This window comes from Netta rufina (assembly GCF_964035555.1).
Source record: "Netta rufina genome assembly, chromosome: 5".
Classification (NCBI taxonomy): domain Eukaryota; kingdom Metazoa; phylum Chordata; class Aves; order Anseriformes; family Anatidae; genus Netta; species Netta rufina.
Window position 1 is genome coordinate 5887002 of NC_140128.1, and position 23185 is coordinate 5910186.

General features: G+C 40.2%; 1 protein-coding gene across 1 annotated transcript in view; it reads right to left on the bottom strand.

Annotated features, from left to right (window-relative positions):
* SERGEF (secretion regulating guanine nucleotide exchange factor) overlaps positions 1–23060 on the bottom strand; it is a 137410-nt gene extending 114350 nt beyond the window's left edge. The window contains 8 exon segments of the mRNA XM_084288408.1: positions 14488–14646; positions 17186–17248; positions 17570–17683; positions 18859–18919; positions 21181–21275; positions 21608–21763; positions 22197–22335; positions 22998–23060. Coding sequence (XP_084144534.1) covers positions 14488–14646; positions 17186–17248; positions 17570–17683; positions 18859–18919; positions 21181–21275; positions 21608–21763; positions 22197–22335; positions 22998–23021 — 811 coding nt within the window. The 5' untranslated portion in view covers positions 23022–23060.
* Between the last annotated feature and the right edge of the window lie 125 nt (positions 23061–23185).

Genomic DNA, 23185 nt, shown 5'->3' on the forward strand with positions numbered 1-23185 from the left:
TCTAGTTAGACGTGATGAGGGCTGACAAGATTCATTTGTTTGCATTACATAATTCATCTACCAATTTTTTCCATATATTAATTGAGGTTTCTCTGGTCTATGTTTACCAACGCCCTGAGACTAAAAAGCCATTTTGCTCTTTGAGCCACATACACTGCCTACTTTCAATTTGCTTTTTTTAACACAAGTTCCTCTGACGCCTGTATTGAATTCCAGCATTACGAATTCCAGCAACAATAGTTCTCACCTCACTACCTGACACGCCACTGAGATTAGATTCCTGGAGCACCAGCATGCTCAGGTCCTTTTCTCTCAAGGCAGCTCACTGAATGGAAATTGGTTTTTAATTTATTCTTAGTAACCAGTGGAAAAACACCATACAAAACTTTTCACCTCCACGTGAAGCTCTATCTCCAGTTTATAGCAGCTTAAGTATGAACTAATTTTAATGAAACAGAAGCAACAAGCATCAATCTAGCTTAAGCTGAACTAAAAACCTACTCACCAAGGCAAAGTTTAAACAGAAGCTGCACAGCTTCCTCCCCCATGCATTTCCACAGCTGGGCTGCACGACAGGACTAGACAAGATGCAGCCAGAGCAGGACCATCCATCGAAGTGGCCTTAACACTAAGACACTATTCAAACTAAGCTGCCCCAATGGATCCCCCATTTTGCCTCCCTAAAGAGCACTCACATCAAACATCTATCAATAGATCATTTTATACCATTCCAGATTTTCCCAACACATCCCAGGCTTATGTGGCAATGAAAAGCAGCAAGCAAGTCCCGTAACACACCCTAAGTCAACACAGCCTTCATTTGATCACTCAGAACACCAACCTGCCAGGACTGCCTTCAGCTTCTCAGCTGGAAAGGGGTGCAGGGAGGAAGCCCCCAACCCAGACCCTCCAGCCGTGCTTGTTTCTAAGCTACAGAGCCTGAGAAAGAAGTGTCACCGGGGGTGGCTGCTGGAACCCATGGCACAAGGAAGGGGTCTAGCAGCTGCACTGAAAGCTGGGATGCAGGAAGGAGAAGACTCGAGTTACTGCTGTATCTGGCCCAGCCTGCCAGAACTACAACTGAACAGTGGTCTTGTGAGTTACTCGTCCCACATTTGGATCTTTCTCTAGTAAGACCTATGGACAAGAAACTTAGAAGCAGCCTGATGGAAATTAACAGGGCAGTGAATTCTCTCTTGCTTCCTTTCAGCCTCCAATAGCTGAATTTATAAAGACACTAATACAATGGGAATTAAACTATTTCTACAATTTGGGAGAAGTGGTTTAACACAAAAAACAAACAAACAAAAACACACAGAAATAGTTTAACAAAATAGCAAGTGGTTCAGATAGTAGCAACAGGTCCAGCCACAAATACACAGAAGAAGCACAAAGACAAGGACACTTAGTCAAATTCTTCCTCTTCAAAAAGAAACTTAATATCAGCTTTGCACCCTGATTATACAGTAACTGTAAGTGGGGAGGTGATTCAAAAACAATTAGCATTACAATTTTAACAGTTACCTTGCATCAAGGCAAAAAGAATAAAAATCCCTAAAAATTGCTAAGAGCCAACAAGTTGCCCTGCTGAGCCCCCGCCCCAAACCACAACTCTTCTTGGCCATCAACTCTAGTGGTATAGGATACTGATAATAGCCTTATTTACAGTTCCCCATACACAAGCAGCAGCAGATGTTATTTCCTAAGACAAAAGGAAGTCACCATTACTGAGAGTCCAGGTAGAACCCTTTCAGCAGACAAGAAACCCAGATATGACCCCAAATATAACCAGGAAGAGATTTCATTTTGTTTTCAAGTAGAAGTGGTAAGGAATACAGACATCCAAAGCCACTGGCACACAAGTCACTGCCCTTGCGTGAGATCCAGTGAACTGTCTTCAAAGGGCAAGGGACCAGGGGGTTCCCTTTTACCTTTTGCATTCTTTCATGAGTTCCACTTAATCTACAGTTCACTGCTTCATACAGTGTACGTGTTCTCAGTGAGATCTCATTACAACTTTCTTCCCCCATAATCTTCCTCATGCTTGCTAATGTACCTGACCTTGTTTAGATGTTTGCTAAATCCATGGCTAGCCATGAACTGCTGCAATCCAACCACAGAAACCAAAGAAAACAAACTTCTCTCTCACACTAATGAGCTAAACAAAATCTATACCACATTTGTGTTCACTTTTCTGAAATCTTTTTAAGACCAAAGTTCCTTCAAGCTAGGACAGACGCTCACATTACTTAGGTCCACAACAATCACTACTTCCAACAGCAAAAGAGAGGATACGGCAAGACAAAACCGTAGGAGAGAAATTGAATACAACACAGCCCTTCTTCCCACACAACTGCTATGTTAAAAAAAGCCCTGGAGTGTTCTGTTGAACGATGACTGAGTCATTTTCCGAACTCCTCCAGTCATGGAGTACTTACCAAAATGCATCTGGCCAGAATTCAGCAAGCATGACAAAGTCATGGTTAAGAAAACTTGGCGAGAATAGCCTCATGAACTGTATCTTCTTCTACTGCAGGAAAGGCAGTAGAATACCATACACATAAGATGAGCAGAGAAGATCTGCAAAGCTTACCGTAGTTATTTTCTCCTGTTCGACAATTCTTGCTAAAAATAAGTCAGCATTTATCATGAAGTAAATTTAACAAAAATCTATCTCAATTTGAGTCTCAAAATTCAACTACCTGAATCTCCATTTGCCAACACAATATACTTTACAAGGGAAAATTTTAATAAATATAAGTTTCTGTGCCCTTAATGCCAATGACTAACATTTCTATTTCACAATATAGAACTTTAATCAAAATAAGCACAGGTTTAGCATCTGATGCTTCTCTTCTCCCATACAAGTGGCATAACAGGGGACTGCTCACACAACTATTTACTGCACTATCAGAAAATCACGAAGAACAAGGATAGGCAAAAGCAGGACAATTACTAAAGAAACACCACAAGTTACTCAAAAGATGGTTAGCAAGTATCTGTAAAAAAACAGTGCATATGAGCAACTGAACACTTCATATCACCCTTTCAGAAACTACTTTTAGTTCACACTGAACCAAGTATGATCCCTGACACCCCTAATCCATAGAAAGAATTTCTTCAAGAGTTTTACTAAAGTCACATACAAGTTAAGGAGCAGCAGAAATAGAAGTTTAAAATCCCAAACCAATATACAAACGCACACACACTCTAGCTGTAAGTTTAAAAAATAAAGCCAAGGAGTTATGCCAGCCAATGAAGCCAAAGAAAGTAGCAATTCCTTCTAGCTATTTACAATCAGAACTCAAATCCATTGAAATGTGAAAATAAAATCCAGGAGGCTTTAATGTTCAGTGCACTAAAAATTCATTAACTCAGTAACAACAGCTTGATACTGTGAAGCAAGAAAAAAAAAAGATCAACTGTATAAGCCAGACTCAACCTACAGGTTCTGTTTATTCAGTACTTGTTAAAGAACAGGAAAAAATATTTAAGAAACGTTTGTGTTGTAAGGCAGAACTAAACAAGAGGGACTGACACAGAGTAGGATGTAATAGAAAGCTCCTGTTGTGCTGCTGAGCCATAGCTGCTGGAGACAAAATCTGCTGTGCCTGAGGAATGCAAACACAGGAGAGCCAAGGTTTACTGAGATCTATTTTTTGCCAGCAAAGCTTCCCCAACATTTTCTGGCAATTTGGCAGTTAAAAGAACAAATCTTCTACAGTGGCCTTGGCAAGATCCAAGCCCTGCCATCCCTCCCCAAAGAGGAGTTTCTGTATGATTTGGCTGCTTAAGTCTCATATGCAGAAGTCTTCCACAAATTAACCATCTATAAATTTCAGTTCCTTGCTGCTTGATGAATGAATTCCCATTAAAACCCCAGGAACAGATAATAATGTGGTAAATTCCACAAATGGCTGAGGAATGGGGCTCTTCAGGTCACTAGCTTGGGCTTTTGGGGAGCCTTGTTTTTTTTTTTCTTCTCCAGAAAGGACTGGCTGAATGTGTGTACTCCAGGCCTCAGAGAGCTCAAGATGTTGGGCTACAGAGATACAGACCAGTCCATGTTCCAGCAAGTAGGAAAAGTGATTCCAGGAAGAGGAAAACAGAGCTTCTGTATAAGTCATATTGAAGCTTGTCATTTTCGTTCAATTTTCCCAAGCACCTCTACAAGAGCCATGCCAAGTCATTTCCTTAACTGAGAAAAAACAGGGTTTGTTTGTTCCCACAAGCAAAGAGGAATCAAACCAGTTCTTCCTGCAGGCAAGGCAGACTCGATGATCAAACTGCAACAGCAGGAACCAATCTTTTTGGGGCAGAATTCTGGGTTACCAAGAGAAATGGTTGAAGACCCCACAAGGAACCTGAACATCTGCCTTCATAGCTTTCAAAAGGGGAGGACTAACCTGAAGAGTCACTCTTTCTGATGAGGACATTCCCTCCTCAAAGAGGAAGAAAAAGCTATCACAGGGCTACCCAGACTGTAGTGCTTGAGAAAAAAATAATTGTGCATCAATTCATTAGCTTTACTGCATCCTCCTCAAAGTTTTTGCATTAATGGGGTGATTCATGGCTGTAAAGGAACTTTCTGCCAAAAAGAAGAATTCCGTTCAAAGGAATTACTTTTTTTTTTTTTTTTTAAATCAACTTTGCACTGATGTGTTCACAAAAAATAAATTGTGAATTGCCACGAATTTCCAGAATGCTATAATTTATAGCCACATATTTTGCAGAGCTTAAATACTTAGTTACATGTCTATAGAAAATGTTTAAATAAATCTGATTCAGAAGGTGAACCCAACACACAGAATTAATAGTATTAAACATCCTGTATTGACTGAAACACTGGTTCCATGCCTATAAATCTCACATGTATCCATACAATGCCAAGTGAGCATTCACTTTTACATACTTGCTCTCCCAGACACTTCAGTTTTCAGAGCATCCACAAGGTGCAGACCTGCCACAGACGTGATCCCAGCCCCTTCCAGAGCTAGCACCCTTCCTGTCTAAAGCTGGCAGCCAGCCTTGAACTGGCCTCCCAAGTACCAGACTACACCAGTCCCGTCAACTCTTGCTTCAGCCTTATACAAGCTAGAACCTTCAGGGGAGGCCCTGAAGTTTTCAAATTTGCCAGTCAAAACCAGATGTATCCAAAGATTTGTGTGTATTACTTTTAATGTAACCAGAAGTTCTCTTATCAGTCAGGGCGTGAGAAAATATATATATATATATATTAAAACCTACCACATCACCAGTGTAAGCTTCGAAAGTGATGACAACTCAAAACTCATTCAATATACACACTAAAAACTTATTTCTTGATCTACTCATTCTTTCTCAAGCTTCACAGCTTTCAGTATCACACTCACTTTTGGGTATGTATTAAACAGATATACTTGTTCAGTTCTCAAGAGATTCAGTAATATCAGGAAGTATTTTACAGAAGGTGATAAACAGTATCACTTGTAGTCATGGTTCTTCGAGATACCAGTTGATCTAGCAAACAGATGACTGCAAAGCAACATGCAGTATTTTTATTAGGAATCATTTCAGAGTGACCACTATAGAATCATCTAGGTTGGAAAAAACTTTCAAGATCACCAAATCCAACTGTCAACTTGACCTAGAAGAATTCCAGGTCACAACAAGACCTAGCTATTGACAAGTCAAGTAATGAACACCACTGGGAGATGTCTCCATCAGACGTTCATTGTCACTGAAAATCCATCTTCTCTGTCTTCCATGACATGGAGGACGGTACTACCAGAGAGGAAATGGTATGTCTTTAGGAACAACAAAGACTTTTCTATAAATCAAAACTTTCCACTTAAGTCCTACAAGAGCTTCTAAAGTGCCCTAGACCAAGTACATTATGTGGCACAAGGTCTTAATGCTGGCAACATTTTCCTGTTAAATCCCACTCATTATCTGAGCTCAGCCTCCACTCCGCCTTTTTTATTCACTTGGTTGTTTTTCTTCTTTGTCTTCAGCTGGAGTCTCAGAATTGGAACAAACTACTCAGAGCAGAGAGTTTCCACCACCTCAAAGCATCCTAGAACAGCTTCCAGACCTGCCTGAACCCAAACCAGAAGAATAGTGGCTCACCCCTCCCAGTGCAACTGTAAACCAGGCAACTACAGCAGTTCTACTGGTGCTCTAATTCAGTCACTGAACCTGCAACACAGCATCTTAAAATTAAACACACCCTACCATCACCTGCATGTCTTCTGGAAGTTATGTTTCTGTGAAGCAAAAATTTCTGGGCTTCACACTGGTATCCAGGTATAATTCAACAACATGTTTTAGGGTAACTCCTATAACTGCCTCTGTGACAGCCACATCTGGCTCTAAAACCTATGCATCTTCAGCTGACATTCCTTCTTGTTTTGACTTACAGTGCACAACAGTAACACCATTTTTTACAACCAGAAACAGTTACAGGAAGCCTGCAAAGAATCAGTTCCCATTGCTTCATAATGTTGAGCTACAGAAGAGAAGGTAGGAACAACAAGACACCATAGAACCGAGAACAGAGAAAAACAAGTGAAATTACCAGATTTCAGTTAGAGTCCATCAGGCAGATGGACAAAGTTTTCTTTACTGAACACTCATTTTGCAAGTTCTTGTTCAAGGGGCTTAGGTGCTAATATTAATTCACAGGTTTTGATTTAGCTAATTTCTAGCATTTTACCTGTTTTCCCAAAACCCAGCATCTCACCGCATCAAACGGAGCTACCTCTCACATTAAGAAGTGTAGGGGCTCCAGTTTCAGATGTGTGACTGTCATCTGACAGTCTAAATGGTTACTAAGCCGTTACTGGCACTAAACAGCTGTTCATACCCTTCCCTTTATTGCATCATCTACTGATGAAACAGTCAACACAGCATCAAATGGAATCATCCAATTCAGGCTGCGTTAACCCTTTCCATTTGTTTTTATGGGGATAACAGTGCCAAAATAATACAGGAGAGAACAGTACTTCACTACAAGGCAGGGCTTAATGGGTATTTTTGAAGAGCTAAGCATTAAAGGCATGCGTAGATCATAGGAAGCACCATTGTTGGTGAAGAGGGGAAGGGAGCAGGAGCAAGCTTATTAAGTCAGTCTTGTGAGATACAAGCAAAAGATGATGATGCAGGTACATGGTATAAGCCACTTTCCAAAAATTGGACTTAAGAGCACTCAGTATACCTTTTCAATAAGGCTTTTTTCCTTCTCCCTTCACTGACTCAGAAATCCTACTAATAGCTGTGGATCCCAACCACCAATGAAAAATTGTCATTTGCAAGAAAAAAAGCCAAGGAATACCCCACTCTATCAATAATAAAGATGCCATTGAATACACAGCTTCCTCTCTATGAAAATAACAGCAGAAGAATGAACTGCATATGAAAAGTGTCAGCTGCATCCTTTAGTGCACTAGAGGAACATGACTGTGAAAAGAGTGATCTCAGTTCCAGGACAGATCATCTCCCCAAGTACTTGAGTACCACAGTCATACACATAAGGAGATGAATTAAACTCTAGTGCCAAAGAGATTATTTAGTACCTTTCACATCCTCACAGAGAACTTTTCAAATGGAACATAAGAAAAAGTCAGGAGGTCCTGGATTACACTCTGAGGAAGCCATCTGATCTTTCTGAAGCCATTCTCTTGCATAGCTGGAAGAGGAATTGCACACTCTGTATTACCTTCATAGCAAAGCTGTAAATTGCTCCAAGCTTTCTGTGAGGTACAACACGCAAGCAATACACACACATGCACACACCAAAAAAATTTACAATAGCACTTTTGACTTATTTTTTGACTTATTTTTCAAAATATCTTTCTAAATTAAGAATCATCATATCTGAAAAAAAATATTTCTACGCTGCTATAGCCTCTCAACAAAAAGATACAGTTGTGTATTTGGCCAGGATGAATAAGGTTTGATATAAGGCAAAGCATGTAAACAGGAAAAAAAGAGGTCACCTTGAAGATGAACACAAGATCCTTTCTGCATTCTCCCATATAGCAATTAATCACAAACCCTCCTATTAGCTGAAGCAAATGGGAAAAAAATCCCAGTTGTTGCACCAAAACATAGCATCATAAGGAGGCTAGAAGATGGCAGAGCTTTCCTCGTGCCTCGTCTCTGCTCCCTACGTGCACTACACTACAAAAAAAAACAAACTGACCTGTCACATCTTTCCCAGGGTAAAAAGATAGCTGACATTAGCTCCCTTTGAATTATAAATACCCTTCTTCTCCAATCCTCAATTTTTATATATATTTGTTTTCAGACACACATACATCTACGAATATGCATGCACATGTGCGTTAAAATTTATATACAACACCCTTGTCTTGATAGAAAGTCAGCAGTTTGCCCCACCAGATTGTGCCCTACAGCATCCTACAGAGTTGGCAAAATTCACATAGCAAGAAACAGTCACCAATTCTGTTCTCCCATATAAACAAGGCAAAATTCAGCACATATTTACATGCAGTACATGAAATACACTTTGGCATCCGTTTTCTTCAAACCCAAAGTAAGCGCAACACCATACAAAGCAAGGATAGGCATTAGTAAAAGCAATTATTCCTACAAGATTTTCAATAAAAGCAGCATTTGCTGCTTTATCACTAACTACTAAAACAGAGGTCCATCCTTGACTAAAACCACTAAGAGATTTTAACAGGCAGAAGAAAAAAATTATTATTTTTTTTAGTAGGTATAGTAGCAATATTCAATATTATGTTTTTGCCTTTTTTTAAAAAACAAAACAAAAAAAAAACAGATTCCAGAACAACAGCACCCAATAAACCCAGACAACTTCGGCAAGATCTCTGAACTATTTTGACTATTCTAAATGTCATTTCCCAGCCACAGTCCCTTTTGGCAGATCACTCCATAGTAGCTAAAAAGAGTCCCCATAATACAGATGACTTATTGGTATCACAGATCACCCACAACAAAATCAGGATTTGCATTCCTAGGAAGGGAACTGCTGAAAATTTCCAGGCTAGGAAAGCATGCTTTCCAGTATGAGGGCTGCAGAGCCTTGATTCAAAAGAAAACAGGAAAGGACCTCTAGTGGGCTGAAATTGAACTGCCTGGGAGCCAGAGCACCCTTACACTTGGACTCGCTGCAGGCACACCGCAGCTACTGCGTCACTTGGCAGGAAGGCCTGAGTGTCACTTAGTGACTGGCACCAGAGAAACACCAAACAAGTGCAATTACAGAAGGAAGCCTCCTTCTTGGGTCTAATTAGAAATATGCCTTGTCTGCTCTCAGTCTTTGGAGGGATGCGCTTCCATTAGCATCAGAAAAACAGGAGAGAGGTTCTGTTTTATCATGTAGGTCACTAGCACGTCAGACCACTTCAAAGTGGTTTTATATGGACTAAATTTTGGTCTGTTCTCCCATGTGCCTGGTGACAGGACGAGGGGGAATGGGCTTAAGTTGCGCCAGGGGAGGTTTAGGTTGGATCTTAGGAAGAACTTCTTTACCGAAAGGGTTGTTGGACATTGGAACAGGCTGCCCAGGGAAGTGGTGGAGTCACCATCCCTGGAGGTCTTTAAAAGACGTTTAGACGTTGAACTTAGTGATGTGGTTTAGTGGGGACTGTTAGTGTTAGGTCAGAGGTTGGACTCGATGATCTTGAGGTCTCTTCCAACCTAGAAATTCTGTGAAATACGTGATGTCAAGGGAGGTTCAAGCAAGCACAGACTCGCATGCATTTTCTGAATAAGGATTCAGAATATTATTCAGCCTATGTCAAGGCATCTGGTTGTGTTTTGTTCTTCAAGACTTGTTAGCTGCAGGCAGTTTTCCGCAGGCAGCAAACGTATCACTAATTACATCCTTAAGGTAACTCCTTCTGGGTGAAAGAGCCTGGAATTCTCTATGTGAGCTCAAACACATCACAATTTTGTGTGTTGTTATATGAAAAATAGATTAATGAATGTATTCAGAATACTTAGGTAATAAAGCAGGCCAGATTAAGAAGGCTTATAAAAATGTTATCTGAGTCAAAAGAAAATATCTTGTTTTGAAACAAGTTGATGATTCAAGTTGTTATAAATTTTGTCTTGCTAAATTTAGGTTTGCCTTCAACTCAGATCAGTTCCATCTTTTCCCAAAGTAGCCCAATTTACATCTTCAGCGTTACAGGCACAACTTAGCTCTCTTTTAAATAATCTAAGCAATATCTTCTCCTTCAGCAGCTACGCTCAAAGGTTTTGAATCAATTGGAGAATGACCACAAATTAAAGATGACATTGTTAAGCAGACATGCAAAGAACTGTGTCTTCTGCAAAATAGCATCCCCTGTTTTGCAGCAGTGCTCCTTGTACCATTAAGCAATGTGCTGGAAAGAATGCAAACCGTTTTACAGAGCGGGCACCTGAAAAGAAAGGTACTTAGAGCATGAGGCCAGAAGAATGCATCTGGTCTGCCCTTCATATAAAAAGCAACAACTGTACTGCCCTGCCATAATGGAAATGCATGCCTTCAAGGTTAGTTGATAGAAGTATTCATGTAGAAAATAATGAATAAACCAAAGACACCAGAAAGTTCACATGTTATCATCAAGAACCTGATCAAGAAGCAGAGTCTTTTAGCCTTTATTTTTTTGGACCAACCATTATTAACTAGGAACATCACTAGCAGCAGAATAATTCAACTTACTTTGAAGGAGTACTAGCGGTGCTGTAAAGGTCTAATTGTGTATCCCCTCTGCAAGAATCAGTAAAAAGTAGCAGCTGTCTTTAAAATAACCGATAAAATCCTTCAAGTAAGATTGTGTACAACAGAAATAGTCCAAGAGAGACCTCTATGATTAAGAAGAATAAAGAACTGGATCTGAAGAGAAACTGCTAAGGGTGAGGATGAACAAGACAACACACTACGAAAATACTCCTTAACTTTATTCAGTCAAGCGATTCCTATCTCAGGAATTAAGTTTTTGAAACTTACCTGCTTTTATGATAGAAATAACAGCAAATGAAGAGAGAGTTGACCAAACTCTCGAGAGAAATGACTGGAAATGGGACATCCAGCACAGCTGCTGAACGAGGCAGAATGTAACATATGAAAAGAGATATAGGCATTAAAGTGATTTCAGGTGCAGTTAAAGTCACTTGTAAAGACCTGGTGGGAAAAAAATGAAAAAAAAAATGTTTTGTATTTAGTTTTGGGTTACAGTGAAAAATTTTGCCAATAGCATGAAGGAAAATCAAAGCAAGTCTTTTAAAACAGGCTGGTTTACGTAAGAGGGAAAGCTTAACATGAACAAAGAAAATATATTTATGCTGTATTCCTTCTTTTCTGAAGGAGTTGGTAATCTATTTGGACTCACTTTAAAAGCGTCAAACCACAGCACCCAAGAAACTGCCTGCTATTGCTCCAGATGGTTGCTTTTAACATGACTGAACCACTCACTTTTCCATTAATTCCACACCAAAGATGCTCACCTGGCAGATGAAGATCAAAATACTATTTTGAAATGGCATAATTTGTGAGCATCCAGGTTTTACACACCCAGTTTCTTCCTGTATCTTTCCAAAAAGAGTTCTAATTTACTGTCAAGCTAGCTGTAATTATGAATGCTCTGTTACTATTACTCTGACCAAGATGAATGTTCTGGAAACAAAATCCATATGGAAGTAGAAATATTTGTTATGGTTTCTTGAAATGCCATTATCTTCAGCGAATAGCACAACAATAGACTTCAGACATAGCAACCAAAGTGTTGCTACTATGTTTCTACTGTTCACAGTGAATGGAAACATTCTACAGTATCCCCTCTTTTCATTTTCTCATCCAACAACCACTCCTCCTCTTCCTTTCCAGCGAGGAGAGTGCTGAAAAATTGTGGGTTTGTTGGTGGGTTTTTTATTTGTTTATTTATTTTTCTTCCTGATAGGGCTTTGTAATCAAAAAAGTTTGGTAGCTTTTGGCTTATTCATCTTCAGCACCAGGAAACTGCAGCAGCATTTCCTCCTTTGCTAGGATGAAGTAAAATTGATGGGGGAAGAACTACATACAGGGAAAAGTTTTCACGTGGGCTGCATTTAGGCGGATAACTGCAATAAGTGATTTTTCAGAAAGTTAAGTGCTTAGCTCACAATATGCCTAGCAGTTCAGCAAAATCCCATGAGATTGATTGATTCTCAAAAGCTGCCAAAGGCCACTCAAAATCCTACTCCAAATGATTTAGGTTCAAGTCCATTGACTTTTGAAGATATTTGGAATTCTAAATACAGCAATTACTTATACCACTGCATCACTTTGCCAGTTCTCGTACAGCTGTAAAGTTAGCCTATTTTTACTTAAATTCCCTTTGAAGATTAACAAAAAAGTATCCCTGCTAGTCAGTCAACATACTCTCCTCCTCCTCCGGCTCCTTAAAATCACCTACTAAAATATTTACTTAATTTCTGTAATAAGTAAACAAATATTATAAAGTTTCTAAAACTTTGGAGAAGTCTTAATGGAGAGTTTACTTAACGTCACTAAGGAATAGCAAAGCTAGGCAAGCCATATTGACAAGACCGTGTTTTTAAAAAGTAGGCTATCCTGTTTTTGGTTTTTACCATTTCTGTTACAGTGAGAGTGACACTAAGCACTTTTTTCAAGAACCACATACATTGAGATTCCTTTACTCCACCTGAAAGGTTTCCAAGCACTACATAGTATTGACTCCAGCTCTGAAGTTTTCAGTATAACATTCTCAAAAAATCAGAGTTCAAACACAGCTCTTCAATAGCTAAGAGGGCATCCAGAGTAATGTAGTTTTTTACATGACATTTCTCTCATGTATTTGGATATCATACAACGAATGCCATGAAACACAATGCTTAACCCATTTGTTTTTCCAGTCATGCATCCCGTTGAGTGGATACTGTAATTAAAGCAGACACTTTTCTCACAGAGCAAGGACATCAGTGGGTGGCTGTTTTAGTATTTACAGCACCAGTTGCATACAATACTTAAACACATGGTGACTGCTGAGCATGTAAGAACTCCATTTTAATAAAACTATCCGTGCTGAGTCTAAGCTCTCCTTGAACCAGTATCCATAATTACAGAACCCAGTAACTAATGACAACACATCTGTGGCCCTTCTGCGGTTTTCTTTCCTGTCCGGTTGTATCCTGGCAGGCCAACAGGCTCTGAAGAGAACCTCCAACAAGGTTCTAAGAAAAACGTTTCAGTCAGCTCTTTATTTCCTCACCTTTCCATGTCTGTACAAGGCAAAAGCAGAAATGGATGCATGCTACCCTTCTGCTAACAGAACTTTGGCTGTTCTTTGTTTTTGATAAAATAATTTCATCCTCTTGTTAGTCTTAATTACCATATCACACAGTGTAGAACAGCTAATTGCACACACTGTCCACACGAAGACAACAAATACCTTTCAGATGCCTTACCTATCTACTTTCCTCTCCTGCCTGTGCATTTCATAACAGAGCAGCAATACAAATGCATTCAACTGACCTTCATCAGATCAACCATCATTTTACACATCAACGTCATTACTGCAAAACCTTCCTCTCATCTTCTCCTAATCTGACAGCCTTCTGCACGTGGTCATCTTTTATGCTGCCTGCACTGGAAAGGTCCCCAGGAAGGTACAGCTGTACAGATTGAACAAAATGTTTCACTCCAGGGGATTCTCTTCAAACTAATGAGGCCTCCTTTCGCTTTTCTAAACATTTTCTGGGTTTGACCACCAAAGCAAGACACTCAAACCAGGTTAGTTTATTTGACTCTTTTCTGAGCACATTATTTTATCTGTCCTTAACCACTTCACTAAAGAGCAGCACTAGAAGCCAAGCTCAGCCTTGAAATACAGGAAGATCAGCACAGCTGTGCAAAGCCATATCATTTATTTCATCTAATGCAACGGGTCTTCTCAAAGTGGATGGCAGAAGCAGAGAAAGACAGGCTCTGCCTGTTTTTTTTAGATCCTCAGCTAAGACTCAAGTAACCTGGCAACAGTTCATACCTGTAACCCCCTATGCCTTTCAGAGAGACACTTGCTCGGGATTATCTTCCCCCACTCCCTAATTCTCATGCCCACACCTTCCTGCCACAGTCACATACCTTGGAAGCTGCAGCCACATTTTCCTACTTCTCTCTTTTCTGAAGCAAGTTTTCCACCAAACTCTCTTCTCCCCCAGGATGCCATAACTCACCCAGCAGCATGATCTTTAGGAGCTTACCTAGATTCTGGAAAAAAAGTAACCTGATGATGCAGAGAGGCTGCATCCCTCTAGCATGCACGTGCAGGTGCTTCTGCATTTTTGAATTTAGTAGACCCTCTTCATAAATAAGCAGAATACCTCAGGGACAGAAGCCAAAGGATGTCTGTGACCACCACTGCCCAGGTGAAAATGTAGAACTAAACAGTCAGATTAATAAGATCACAGTTTGCAAGTAATTAGGAATTTACTGTTCTAGCGCCACACCTGGCTGCTTTTTACATGTCCTACCTGTTTGTGCCACCAAGTGGGTCCAACCACTCCAAACTGTTCCAATCTTTTCATGTGAGAAAAACTGAGTCTCTATCTTCTTGGGCTCAACAAGGAAAATCTCTTCACTCACTAGCTGCCCATGTTTGTTGCTACCCCAGACGTAGAGGTGTCCTTCATCTACAACAGACAAAGAAGTAAAACACGTTGAAAGTGACATACATAGACAACACCACATACGTGCTCTGCCTCAATGATTTTGAGGAAAGGACAATGTCTTAACCACTTATACACAATTAATAATTAGAATATCAGTAGTTGTAGATCACAGCAAATAATGTAACTACCTTCCAGCACCTGGAAAGCTCTGACAGTCTCTTTAGAGGAGCTGCAGGCTCCCAGCTCTTCTTGTAGCTCTCCTGCTGCCTTCAGCTTCAGCAAATTCATTAACTCCCCCAAAGCAGGGACGGTCTAATGCTCCTTGCCCCACCTTGCTCAGTCATTTCCTAAGCGAACATGGCACGGCTAAGAAAATATAATCAAAGCAGATACTACCCATCAAAGCAAAATCAAAATATCATGACTCAAGGCACTGCTACACAACTCCTGAGACTTCTGTAAGCAATCACTTTTCTTCCCCATCCTCTTTGCAGAAGCATTTGTGCAAGTACCACTCCAGGATTCCACCCACAGGGATAATTATATTTACAGAAACATCCACACTGCTTTGTGTGGTTCCCCAATCTAAGTTGGAGTAGCTCACAGCCTAACAACCAAATGACAGTAACAAGAGAATTGTTCGGATGAGTCCTTCTGCAGATATCACATATCATTAGTTCAATCTTTTCAGCACAAGATCATTCAGCCCAGGTTCTAGACCTCTGTGTTATAAAACTAACCATAAGCAGCACATAACAAACTATGGGCTGTATCAGACCTCCTGAAGGTAGGCCCTTGTTCCCCTGCACGAGCAGAAGAGATACCTTACACACCTAGGGACACGCCCAGAAAGACCACAAACCATAACTGGCAGCATAAAGTTGTTCAGTGCACAAACCCACAACACTCAAGGCTTCTAGAAGTCTCTCACTAAAATTAATAAATTCCCTTTCAAGGTGAAACAAACACACCTTTTAGAAAGAAAAAGGACATGACAGAAGCAGCTTGTTTCAACAAAGAAAAACACTATGGCCATCCACAAGGCATTTTCCACAACTAAAATACACTGTCTCGTTGCCTGTTCCTCTGCAGAAGGTGCATTTAACTGATCCTAAGAGGTGTCACATGCTCAAACCTCATCTCATTTCTTGAGTAGCATTTTAAGTTTTGTTAAAACCTAAGACTTGGCAACAACTTTTATTTTATTTTTTTTTAATGAACTGCCATTCATGTTTATAACAACCCACTTCAACAGTTACATCAAAAACCTCCTGATTACTGGTGTTTAGTATCCCACCAGCAGGCGGCTCACAAAACAGAGCCAAAGAAAATTACGTCATTGAGCATGAAATTCCTAGAAAAAAAATCCCTAGAGTGATGATCACTTGTTAAATACTACACTCCACACTAACTTAAAAAGAACAGGCATCTTTAGAAGCTAATGCAGGATGAAGGGCAGCATAGCAACACATTATTAAAAGTTCTGGCACCTACTTTGTTATATTTGGTACCCTTGTTGCCAAATAGACTGCTCTCAAATAAAAAGCAAAAGCATGAAAGAATGATCTGTTCGCTCTCTAAACGTACAGAGTGTGCTAATTAGCTAAAGCAGATTCTATTTGTCCTGACAGTTCTTCACTAATTGCACACAGACTTCAAATCTCAGAATTCAGTGTAATTGACATCTAACATCTCCCCATACAACTAAATCTCTCTGCATAAGCAAATACTCCAGTACTTCATTTAATGACGGCAGAGGTACCAGATGGCTGCATATTTGCTAAGAACTTCTCCTTATGAAGTTTGGTATAGAGTTGTCTTCAATGTATTTTCCACACTTCAGAATTGCAAGATTACAGATGAAAAGATATCCGTTCCTCCTTCTCCCAGTATGCCAGAAAAAGATTCTTTATGAGACTTTCACTACCAGATATTTAACATCCAACACAGAAGCACTGCCTAGAGATCAAAGAACAAATGGCACAAGTTATGCAAGTGCCTACGTGATCAAAGCAATTTCCTGCAGCTTTTAATAAGCCTCTTGCTCTTACACTGCCTCACACAGACAAACACACTGCCATAGTAGAACTGCCTCAGATCTCACATTCCCACACAGCACAGCCATCATTTCAGGTGGCAGAAGCAGGATAGCCACAGCAGCCTTTCCTGCCACCTAACATGCCCTTTCACACAAAGGGTTGCACTCAGGCCAGCACCCACCCACCCATAGTTACCTGATGCAATGTCACACTGCAGCTGCAGAAGTTTCCCAAATCCTTTCAGAGTTTCTTACCACTCAAAGCCCAGACCCTTACTTATTTATAAGGGCTAAGATTTACCTGACCCTATGAAGGCAACACACAGATCTCAGAACTCAACAAATGAATCCAGGTCTTAAAAACCATAGAGTTCTCACAATCCAAAACCACTACAAAACAGCTAACCAGCACTACGCTAGATCAAATTTCACCAGCCCAGCCAAAATTGACAGAACTATCCAAAGCACAAAACCCTTTTATAAGTTGAGATGAAGACTTGCACTTCTGTATCTAAGTCCTACCTGTAAGTGACACGGAATGATAGGAGCTTGCAGTAACTCTCTTCACTTTTACATCTTCCAGGCCTAGAGAAAAATCAGTCTTATAAAATTGGTCAAGCAGATATCACTTCATGCATAGATATAAAATACAGAGCTGTATCAAGTATAATTAATACCATGATAATGAATTTTATAACAAAAGCTTCTGCTTTTCGGTCACAGATACTGCAAGACTCAGTATCATTTTTCCCCATAGATTATGAACTCGTATGCCCACTCTGTTTTAGATAGTCAACTACATGCTTATAATACCAAGTGGCTTTATAACAAAAAGGATGCTACATATTATTCAAAACTGTAAAGGTGTAAGAGCAGAAATACAAAGAAATTACATTCCTGGATTACCTGTCACTTCACAGGGTTCCTTTGCAGACAGGAAGAGGGGGAGCGTTTTTCCTTGGTTGGCACGCTTTGCCCGAGATGCCATGCCAGTGCCCCACTGTAACGCCAAGCCACTCTCTTCCCAGAGTAAACACAGAAAAGATTAAGACACAATAACCACTAACAAAATAACTTAACTCATTAATTAAAAGGTACATCCACTCCATTTTCACTAGTTGGAATTATACTTTAAAAGCCTGTTGTGCCAAAATCAGATGGCACCAGAGTTATCTATATGTTTAGGATATAACCAAGCTACAAACAGTTCTAGCATCATTGTACAGCTAACAAAAAAAAGCTAATTAGATACTAAGCTGAGGCCTATATTAGGAAGTTATCAAGGACTCAGTAACAGGATTCCCTTCTCTTTGTGCTAATGCGGTTGTGCATCCAGCACAGAGAAGGAGTAAAGGAGTAAAGCCACTAGTCTTCTGCTCAAGAACTGCCAAAGACTTGACCTAGCCCTAAATCAAAATGTCTTCTAAATGCAGAGCTCAGGACAGCTTAATTCCCAGATATTCATACAAGCACCAGGAATGCCACTCTTCTTCCAGGTGTCTCCTCCACACCTTCAGTCAGACTCCACTATCTGGAATCCATACTGAAGTTCATGTAAAACTAAACTGAAATAAAAGAGTGTGTGCAGTTTGTTGTTGCAATGCAATCACGCCAATTGCAAGTTTTTGAGCTCTTATTATTCCATGAACAAACTCAAAGTCTCTAAGAAGAGCAAAAGAAATATTTAAAAATTACAGCCCTCCAAAGCATACACACAGGAGACGACAGAAGAAAGTCAGAGGAGCAGATTTTCAAAGGTGCATGAGTGAACTCTGAGTAGGTCTCTTCTCTCCCCTCAGTAAAAGAGCAGATTCATTATTTTTTTCCAGGTGTCTATTTCAATTACATCATTCAAACAGCCATATTTCAGGTGCAGTATCATTTTGAAACATTTTATATAAAATTAATTCTTTTGCATATTATAATTTAAAGAATTCAATATACTATGATATTTTGATTGACCAGAAATATTTTTTCCAGGAGAAGTCTCCTTTTATACTTTTCTTCAGAACAGGAGAAAAGAATCGCATGAGTTTTCCACCCATCACAAAAACACCTTGTTCCCAAACTTTCAGTTCTTGGAGAACAACTTTTCACCAGAGATTTCCAGGAAGATGCTTCTAGCACGTTTACTGTCCCCACATTATAGCTTTCTTTGTTTGTTACTGAAGTGACAATACAATGATAACATTTACCTGTAGCAGCAAGTGCATGTCTCAGTCCTGCAGCAATATCCACCACTTTCTCTTTGAGGGACTGCTCAAATATAAAAAAAAATAAAATAGCAGTTTTCGTACTTTTTGCTTATAGAAACAAAATACGACATACACATCAGTGGAACACTATGAAACTAGTTCTCACAATTCCAGCCTGCATGTCACAATGTACACCAATGTTTTGTACTACAAACGAAGTGCATTCTGGCCAACAAAAATTAGTAGAAACATCTTTAAATATATATATATATACACACATATTTTATATATATATATCTCTCTCTCTCAAAGCAAATGATTGTGCTGCATTGCAGCAATAAATGAAAAGGCACAGTCAAAATCCTCATATTAAAAAAAAAAAAAAAAAAAAAAAGGAATCCTGGCAATACAAATATATTTGTTTCTTAATTTTAACTTCACATTCCTCAACAATTACACTAAAACCTCCACAGCAAATACTGGTGACCTGCAATAAGTTCCAAAGTCCTGTGATCACAAACAATACAGCAGATGGGCAACCTTCAGCATAGGTGGTGCTAATATCTTGCAACAGAAGACTATACCACAGCACGTGTGCATTAAACAAGTGAGTTATGTCTGCACAAAGCAAGTCAATTCTGGTATTTCCCCAGTTCTGATTACCCTGCAAAATTATTTTTCTTCTCATAGACCATACACTACATGAAACAGATGGCATCAAGTCCAAGAATTGAACAGGACACAAAACAAAAGAGAAAATGTTCTGGAGTAATGAATGGCTCCTGTGGTCAGGGAGGAGACAGATTCAAATTAGCACTGTCCACACCATCACTTTCAAGGCATCGTACTGGAATGATGCTCCCAGGAAAAGTCAAGGATGTAGAGCATCAGGTGAGGTAACCCCTAGTCATTAGCAGACTACCAGTTGTCCTCCCTTCCTGCGTTAATCCCAGATCATCACAAAACTCAGAAACACAACAGAGTTTGGCATGAACCATGAGGCTGTTTCTTGTCTGAGCGTCCTTCATGCTCCGAGGTTATCACTTACATTACACGAGAGTTCATTTGGATGGAAAAGAGTTTCATTAGTGTTTCTCAAATAAGGAGCTACAGTGTAAATTAGGGATTAATTAGAACTCCTGGGAGAAATTTATTTACCCTGTTAGGCTTGCAGTCAACATCAAAAAGCCTTTCTGATATTACAGGAGTCTCAGTACCTACTACTTAAAAACATGTTGAAGCAAACAGTTTCAGGCTACATTGTGAGCTCCCTACTCACACTCAGCAGTACCACTCCTACAGTTAACACCATAAACTTCCACGAGTTACAGGAACAACATGAGCTACGCTGCCAGAGTCCAGCCTTTAGCACTTACAGTTGAGGTACTGGACAGCAGAGAAGTTGTTAAGTAGCTTTCCATCCTATTTCGTTGGAAGCTGATACTGTTTGATAAACACGAATTGAAACAATGTAGTTTTTGGTTCCTTTACATGCAGAAGTATAAATAATCTTAGTCTCAAAGTATCTAACCAAAGTATATAGTCTCAGTTTGATTTTCCTGCAGCTACATACTTTCCCATACTGATACTATTTTGGGAATCACCAAGCTTGATTTCATCTAAAGGTTTTTAAGACCAGGAAATAATACTACAGTTCTCACTGTGGGAAATAAATTTGTAGTCATAAATGCACCTGAAGAATAGCACATACTAAAAAAAAAAAAAAAACAGAACTGCACAAGAAGCAGAAGAGCAATGTACCAGAAGAATTGACATCACTAATCTTGTTGAACTCTATCACACAGTTTATTTTTTCAGGGTGGATTACTGCTAGGCTATTTTGTTTTACAAGGCATCATTCAAATAGTTAAGCACAAGCCTTGAACAAGGCATGCAAAGGTATGAGTAAACTCCAGGTAGCAAAACATATCTGGTCTCTTACAAACTTGAGGCAAAACTTCAGCTGAAGTCAAGTCAGATGGTTTCATTAGCTTTAATGTCACTTCACGTCACCTGAGCATCAGACTTGCTCTGCAGATGTCATCCAAACGTATTAATGAATTGTTCTAATCACAAGTGAAACAGACAGCTTTCCATAACAAGTGGGTAACTTCTTCAAACAAGGAAATCAGCCTTAGCTTCTCATTTCTGAATCAATGACTATCTTTGGTCCTTTACTTTGTAAATTCATTTCGTCAGATAGACTCCTTCAAAAACAGTTGAAGGGCCGGGCTTAAAGCTGACTGAGGTCGCCACGCCTTCAGTTGCTGTAAGCAACATAACACTCAGAGCAATAAAGCACAATTCCTTTTAAATCTTTACCTCAATCTTTTGTGGAGTCAAGCATGGACCTGAAATCTGAGGAATTCCTAATTGTCCAAAAGCATTAGACCCACATGACAGAACTACGCCAGTTCCTGTAAAATAAAGTGTTAGAGTCTGATCAGCCTAGAAGTGAGCAAAAACAAAGCACCGTAACATTCCATCAGGCAAAAGTATCACAGTGAAACAACTCAAAAAAGATCTAGCGTCTCCTATTCCAAAGCCGCTGAGGACACAGGCTTCTTATTTTACACATCATGGTTAGTAAAGTAGATAACAAGGTGATACAAGAACCAGGGACTAACTTAGTTTGCAGGTAGCTTAGAAGTTGTGAGTGCCACGCACTGCACAAGCAATAGCAATGTGGAACTTTCGGTGTGTTCTCTACATCACTATTTCCCCCCAGCTCCTAGAGAGGCAGACTTACCTACTAATATGATTGTAAAATCCCAGCCACAGGCAACTTCTTTTACATGAAAGCCAGACAGGGCAGTGCACAAAGTGAAACACAGTACATCTTCTGTGTGATTCAGTCCCAGCTGCCCTTCTTTGTTATGGCCACACACAAAGAGTTCTCCAGCACCTGGAATAACAAATAAAATCATGTCCACGTGACAGACTAAAAAGTGAAGTCTATATGCCATGAGATCCCATGACAGGCAAGGACAACTGACTGTCATTTTAGGCACTGCAGTCACACAAAAAGTCACACGCCTTCTCCCTCTCGTCCTCAGTACAGGAAAATTGACAGCCTTGTATGAAAAGCTGTTGTATGAAATAGGTAAAGGAACAGTCCTCACAAATCCATTAAATAACCACGGAAAATAAACAAAACAGAGAAAATTCCCCAGGATATTGACAAGCATCAGAGGAACTGGTTTTGCAACTAAAAATTTGCAACTAAGCTCAGAAACAAAAGCCAAAGATAGGTGGCAGCACCAAATCAACAGGGAAGCACGTCTTTCTTGTCTTTCTTTCAGGCTGTCGTACGCTCCTTGCGAGTGTGATGTGTTTACCAGTGATAACTGCAGAATGTCCCCCTCCTCCAGTAATGCTCTTAATGTCTTCACATTTGCAGGAAACATCTTTCAGTGACTGAGGTATCAGCACATCCTCTTTATGACCAACACCAAGTTGTCCATAGCTGTTTGCACCCTTCAAATACATACACAAAGAAAAAAAAAAGTTAAAAGAAAAAAAAAATTAACAAAAAGAAACGCACTCAGCTCTGCTCCTATGAACAAACAAGGTCATCAGGAAAATGTCACATGTTAACCTGCAGTATTTGCTCCTGAAAATCCCCCAAAAGGAGATCTTCAGCCCTGCAGCTGTTGCATAAGGCCCCCAAAATTACAGACCATGAATATCTTAGATCTGCTGCTATGAATGTTGCCACTGCAACCCCACTGTTGCAAGAAATATGCTGGAATAAATCACAGTGAGACTAAATGTAAGCTAATAGAGAAACAGAAAGCCTCGTAATCAGAAAGGATTACCACCTGTTTAGCTTTCATCCTAATGGTTCCTACTCATCACCAAGACGTAATTCATGCCAATAATTTCCAGCAGTACATCCCCAAAATAAGATGAGAAAGACACGCTACCTTATTCTGGAACCCGAGCAAGGAAAGCAGAACAAACTCTTAACTCACAGCGGGCAAAATGGAAATAGAGCACGCGTTGATAAAAACAAACCAGAAGCCACTAAACCAATTCAGGTGCCCAGTCCCAAAAGGGCACCTTCGGCACCGCCATCTCGTACCCACAGATGCGCTGCCCGGCTCCCCCCGGCCGCACCGCCCCCGGCACCCACCTACCCAGGCGAGCAGCACCGCGGCCATGGGGCCGGCAGCCCCGCGTCCTCCCCTTCCCTTCCCCGTCCCGTCCCTTCCCGCCCCACGGCCGCCGAGGAGGAAGAGGCGGAGCGGGGGCCGGCTCCGGCGGGGCCCCGCCTCAGCCCGAGCAGCCCCGGAGCCGTTTCAGCCGTTAGCGGCCGTTGGGTAAC